At 34.5% G+C, this 6,426-nt stretch overlaps 1 protein-coding gene across 4 annotated transcripts; it reads left to right on the top strand.

Annotated features, from left to right (window-relative positions):
* The first annotated feature begins 282 nt into the window (after positions 1-282).
* On the top strand, positions 283-5,882 carry LOC100806593 (probable 6-phosphogluconolactonase 2). 4 transcript variants are annotated; one of them, NM_001362701.1, is made up of 4 exons: positions 283-315; positions 1,456-1,642; positions 1,725-1,860; positions 4,987-5,882. In NM_001362701.1, exons 2-4 carry the CDS (start codon positions 1,485-1,487, stop codon positions 5,476-5,478), a joined length of 786 nt encoding a protein of 261 aa, NP_001349630.1. In that variant the 5' UTR covers positions 283-315; positions 1,456-1,484; the 3' UTR covers positions 5,479-5,882. The 4 variants fall into 4 exon arrangements, with proteins under 4 accessions (NP_001349630.1, XP_003518777.1, XP_040862250.1 ...); XM_003518729.5 differs by lacking the exon at positions 283-315 and adding an exon at positions 401-561 and having other exon boundaries at positions 4,987-5,791; XM_041006316.1 differs by lacking the exon at positions 283-315 and adding an exon at positions 595-625 and having other exon boundaries at positions 4,987-5,791.
* Positions 5,883-6,426: the final 544 nt, after the last annotated feature.

Genomic DNA, 6,426 nt, shown 5'->3' on the forward strand with positions numbered 1-6,426 from the left:
GGGAATTTAGTGATAAAATGTTAAAAATTAAAATATTAACACCCCACCTATTTATAAGTTTAATTTAATTCTCATTTATTAATAAAAGCAAAAATTATTAGAAATGATTAATCTCTCACAGTATAACGAACTAAAGTTTAAATATATATGGAGTAAGATGCTCAGATTTAGTATTATCTCAAACAAGATTTTTTCTAAAAGAAATAAATACTGGCGGAAAATTAAAAATAAAATAAAATTATGATCTCTTTTTAAATACAGACGCGTCCAAAATGATCCGGTGCAGTGCAGCCAAGAAAAAATTAACTGTACAAGGTGATGTTGCTTATGCATCTATCAATTCTCATTGGTTATATATATTTTTTTTTGTGTCAAAAAAATTATATTTGTATTTTGTAATAATATAAGAAAAATTTTATGGTTGAATTCCTTTAGAACCTTATACAATCCAATTTCTCACACGTAATATATATATATATATATATATATATGCCCACACCCATCGTCCACATTCGTCAGCTTCTTCTGTGTGCCACCCCCTCTTTAATTTTTTTTTTCTTTGTAAGCATTTTCTTCCTTTCTACTGTTGTGAAACGTGTTGATTCTTTGTGTGATGCAGTTTCCAGTTATGTTAAACTGCATGAGACTATGATTGACCTTCATGTTTTTTTTTTTCTTGAAGTTTCTGCTGCATTGGGGGGGTTGTCAATTATTGAACATGTTTTATGATCTGGGGCATGTGTTTGTTGTTCTTTGAATTTTTTTTCTGCAATCGTCAAGTGTGCACTTTTTTCCTCCCCTTTCAATTCTTGGCATCGATCTCTTGAAATTTTGGTTGTGGCGATGATACCCTTTTGTTGAATTTTGCTTTCTTTTTGACAATTAGAGAGTCCACATGCAAATTGAATTTATGGGGTGAACCGTTTCATGCGTAGCTTAAAGATTTTTTTTTCTTCTTTTCTTTCAACACTTTAGTTATATTATATGACTCATGTATGCGTGTAACCAAGTGGTTGATGACAAGTGGTTAATGTGTTGAAGTTAAGGTTGAATTATTTGGGTAATTACTCGAGTTTAATCCTTGATGGAAATATTTCTTTCCTTACCTTCCAGTCGAACTCCGGATTAGTCAAAATTTCTTTTTCCTGATAAATCGGAGGGTTAAGACCAAAAACAACTCATGTAGGCATGTAAGTCTTGTAGTCAAACAAAAAGTGAGATTGTCTCATATCTATGTTCTGATTTTTTGTTTACCTTTTTTAGAATTTTGTTTTTAGCTATGAAGCTGAATCTTGGACAACTTTGGAATTCCCTTTGTGTTTTAGGTTTAGGAAGGCTAAATGTCAAAGTTGGTTGTGTTTTTGAATTTCATTGACTTTGTTGTTTCTAGATCTGATATTGTTTTTGATGCTTTCTTTGTGTCTTTCTTTTTTTCTTTTTTGGTTTACAAAATAGAGCTTTTGGAGTTTGGAGTCTCTTGAACCATGGCTAAGAATAGAGGAGAGTTGAGGATTCATGAGAGTGTGGATGAGCTAAGGACTGATTTGGCAGACTATGTTGCTGAGTTATCAGAGGCATCTGTGAAAGAGCGAGGAGTCTTTGCCATTGCTTTATCTGGTGGTTCTCTCATTGGCTTAATGGGGTATTTGTATCTTATCTTTTCCATATAATGTTTCTTTGCTTTCATGATTTAGTGTTGGTTTAAAACTTCTGATTGCAAACAGAAAACTCTGTGAAGCTCCTTATAACAAGACAGTGGACTGGTCCAAGTGGTATATCTTCTGGGCTGACGAGCACGTTGTGGCGAAAAACCATGCCGATAGCAATTATAAGCTTGCTAAAGATGGCCTTTTGTCCAAGGTTGTGCCCGCAATTCATAGATATCGGGTTTCTCATTTCTTTATCCTGTTTATGTGAAGAATGATTTGTTCTAAGAATAATTTGGAGGAAAGTGATATACTTATAGTTTTTGAGCATTAATCTGTTCTTTTCTAATTTACCTTCTCATGGCTTTGGTTTCTTCTGGTCTTGCCAGTTGACTTTGAAAATTGAATAGATGTTTCAATTTTGAGCTTATATAAAGAAGCTTCTTATATAGGCTCAAAATTGACCCTTTATAGTTCACAGAATTAGGAGGCATACATAGTTTACTACAAATTTCTTCTTCATCCTCTTTTCTTTACTTTTTCAAGGTGTAGGATAGGGGCACAGGGTTATATACCAAAGACCACATAAGTTTGAATTCTCAAAAGGATGCTGTCCATAACTTGTCTTTAGTAGAGGAAAGGATTATGCTGAAACTTGAAGGGTTATGGTACTTGACCTGCAAGATTGTAATGGTAGATATTCAATATTTATACAACGAGACAGTTTGATGGGAGTATAATGATCATTCTTTATGAACAAAATAAAGGAGTCTTTCCTGAATATTCTGTGTGTATAGTGTATAGGTGAGTGCTGTTGTTTTCTGAATTTACTTTACACCTTAAATTCTTCATCTAAAGTGTATAGGAGTGAGATTTTTTTTCCTGATAAGGATTGACTATGATAACAGCTGGTGCTGATAAGCACATGATAGCTGACAAACCTTACTGGCCTCCAAAGGGATCCAGGAGATTACTTGCACCTCAACTTATTGTTTAGTGGTGGCGAGTTGAGTTATGGGGTGTGCCAACTGCCAAGATGAATGGATGTCTGATAACTGGATTCCAAATTTCACTGTTGTGGTTCCAAGCTGAAAGCAGGAGGGTTATATTAAGATTCACCAGTTAGTTGGCTTGAAAGGCCATTGGGGTTGAGATATAACATAGCGGTCTGACGTGAAGCAAATGTGTAAAATTCCAGTGGCATGTGCCTCCAATTCTTCCAATTTACTTCCATGTATTGCAAGTTGGTTGTCAGGTTTGCTTGAAGGTTGTAGCATTAATAACTACAATAATCCAATACCGTGTAAGCTTCCTAAAGCGGAGAGGATAATCTCATTTAGATGACTCCTGGACATTTTAGCTTGTTGCGTAGTTAACGGATCATGTGTCAAATTTGCAAATCATGTTGATTCTAAGAAAAGCCTCAATCAGACAATTCAGTCCAGCCTGAACATCAGTTGAATGACCTTACACTCTGAAACCAATTAGATACATCTTTCTGCATGTAGGTATAAAGACCAGCCTGAAAAGATACAGAAAAATTAATGTGAAGTATAAGCTTTTCTAGTAAGATTAAGTTGAGTAGAGACATTAAAAAGAAACAGTTTTTTTTTTTTTTTCTGTATGCTCAGCTTTGGCATGATATGAAGAGTGAAACTGCTGAAAGAGACAAACTATCTTAGAAGGCCTTATTATCTTTATGTTTTAGTAATGATTTCTTAATGACAGTTTTATTAATGCCAGCTAGATTAGTTTTAAAGTAACAGCAATATGTTTTGAAATAACTCCAGAGCACTGTTCATTGCACAATGAAGATTCATACAGTATAGCAAGTATATAGTGTGCTATCAGGTTGCTACGCAAAACACATCTTGATCTATATGTCTATTTCCCATGATTCAGCTGTATTTTATGAATGGGTATTAAATAATGATGTCTGCACTCTGTTTGGCTATCTACTTTTGTCTCATTTGGTTAATCCCTTAATTAATTATGTACATTGGTAATTAGTATTCTCACAATATTGTAGTATTCCCACAATTTGTATTTCCCATGATACATTGCTTTGTCTCAAAGAGTCCAAGTATGATTAATTACAGTAGAAACTAGAATGTGATTATCAGACACGGAAAATGGATGTGTTATTAAATTGAATTTATGTCTATATTTCTAGTTGATTACCTTTAAAATTAGTCCTATTGTTGTGAATTTTATGCTTGCTGTGTGCTCTAAATTGGCTGAAATTTATTTTGTGGCCTAATTTCTACTTTTCTGCCATCTGCAATCCCCCTTGAATTGAGATGCATGCTGTCTTCTAGCCTTCTTGGAATCATATTCCACTTTGAATTAAAAGTTTCCAAGCATTAATGAAATTTTAGTCAAATACAAGGCATCCCTTGATGGTCATAAAGTACAGAGGTACAAGGGATAGTGGTGGGAAGAGGGAGTTCTCAACATATTAGATAGTATCCCTTCAAGCTGATTATGTAATATGTATGTACTGTGTCATAAATGCTTTCAGCATGCAAGAAAATTGTACTTTTATTACAGGTTAAATAGCAATATAAGATGCATTACAATATCCCAGGGGTGCACAACTTGCTTTTCACGTATTTATCCCAACAGTTGCAGCTTGTAAATGAATACAGGAAAAAGGTGTGGTTCAACTGGGATGTTGTAAAACTTTCTTTTTTTTTTGTTTCTTAAGCTAGATGATTGGGTTGTTCTTTATGCTCTACGTTTCGTATAATTGGCTTTTGGTTGAATGATCAATATACTTTGTATCTGAAGAATTCAAATAATTCTGCATAGTAGGATCTGTAACATTCAATATTCCTCCGAATTCATGTTTATGGCTTCACCATTATCTTCTGTGCATGTTTCTAGGCTGATTCTGTTCTGAGGTCCATACCATTCAGCTTGTGTGTGTTGTTGTCCTTTGCTGCAGTTGCTGCAATGCCTAGGTGTTAATTAAGAAAGCAAAACTGTCATTAAGAAAGTAACTTTGTCAGTGTTTTCCTGGTTGTTAGAGGTGCATTTTCTTCATTTCAGGCACCGTTTTGTAAACCCTGCATTGCATTTTTATCCTTCTATTAAATACATGTTATGATGGTGGATAAATTGCTTAGCAGGGGAAAAAGAGATGATTCAGGATTTCTTGCTTTTTATTTAAATATTGAGTTCAACAAATGCAATATGGGAGCCTCTGATATAAATGTTTTGCTTTAATGTGTAAAAATAATTCTCCCTTTTTATCTCTCCATGTCTGTCTTTTAATATTCCATGAGATTACTTAATATTCAATCATAATCTTCTGCTAATATGCTTGTTGCATTAGCAGGTGCCTATTGTCCCTAGTCATGTGCATTCGATTAACGATTCCGTGTCAGCAGAAGAAGCTGCCGATGATTACGAGTTTGTCATTCGACAGCTGGTGAAAACCCGTGTTGTCAGCGTGTCTGAGATTAGTGATTGTCCCAAGTTTGACCTCATTCTGCTTGGATTGGGTCCAGACGGCCACATTGCCTCTTTGTTTCCTAACCACTCAGCACTCAATGAAAGGGAAGAATGGGTAACTTTCATTACTGACTTCCCCAAACCCCCACCTGAGAGAATCACATTCACCTTGCCTGTCATCAATTCTGCATCCAATGTTGCAGTAGTTGTCACCGGTGAAAGCAAAGCGGAATCCGTACACTTGGCAATAGGCGATGTTGGACCTGATGGCCCCTTAATACCGGCGAGAATGGTCCAACCAGCTATGGGGAAGTTGGTGTGGTTTTTGGATAAACTGGCTGCCTCAAAACTTGAAGATTCCAATTTAAACAAGTAGGACTTGTTGTAAGTTTGTATGTAGTGTTAAGGGATTTCACAAGTGTTGACCATCCTTAGAATCCTGCCTATTTCTTTTCTCTTGGATAGAAAGTCTTTGTTTTTTTTTTTTTTTTTTTTCCATTTCTTGCTTTCTCCTAGGAGGTTGTTTGGAGAAATTGTGGTATAGTTTTTGTAACCGGCCAATAAAAGTTGTGGAGAGCATCATTCCAAGTTCCAACACCCTTGTCTCCTTCTAATTCTTAATTGGGTTATTGGCTATGATGATGGTCTCACCTGTTTGCAATTTAGAAAGTGAAATCAGGTTCATGTAATTCCAAGAGTTCACTTTCCCACACCCTCCCGTTTTCTTTTTTTATCTATTTTGTTTCAATTTCAATATATCTATTCTCTACTTGATGATGGAAAATTTGAATGTCCCTTATCTTTTTTTTTTTTGGTTGATAATTAAATTTGAGGAATCCTCTGGCAATTGGTAGATGATAGTATGTGGCATCAAGTATCTATTTACTTATTCTTTTGGAGTTTGGGGTTATTGATGGATGCAACATGTTCCATGAAGGACTCACATATCATTAACTTGATTATGTCGGAGCAAGTATAGTGCTCGTAGGGATGATGGAAAAGACAGTTTAATATATTTTTATCTTCTACAAATTTCATGTTAATAAGTACAGATATCCCTTTTAGCATATAGATTTACATATATATTCATATTTTACGTTTAGTTTAATTTGTATATTTTTATCTTCTACAAATTTCATGTTAATAAGTACAGATATCCCTTTTAGCATATAGATTTACATATATATTCATATTTTACGTTTAGTTTAATTTGAATGGTACATGGTTGTAATACAGAAAAGATAACATTTTAAGGATGATAATTATTGTCATCTTATCATTTGGATTACTCTAGGAAAACAAAAGTGTTAGTACATTCAAAATT

This window comes from Glycine max, chromosome 2, assembly GCF_000004515.6.
Source record: "Glycine max cultivar Williams 82 chromosome 2, Glycine_max_v4.0, whole genome shotgun sequence".
Taxonomy (NCBI): Eukaryota; Viridiplantae; Streptophyta; class Magnoliopsida; order Fabales; family Fabaceae; genus Glycine; species Glycine max.

Bases quoted from the DNA above. Each gene is read 5' to 3' on its own strand.
- LOC100806593 (NM_001362701.1), top strand. From the start codon at position 1,485: ATGGCTAAGAATAGAGGAGAGTTGAGGATTCATGAGAGTGTGGATGAG. The intron at 1,643-1,724 runs GTATTTGTATCT...GATTGCAAACAG, and splicing joins TCTCTCATTGGCTTAATGGG to AAAACTCTGTGAAGCTCCTT. The intron at 1,861-4,986 runs GTTGTGCCCGCA...TTGCATTAGCAG, and splicing joins AAGATGGCCTTTTGTCCAAG to GTGCCTATTGTCCCTAGTCA.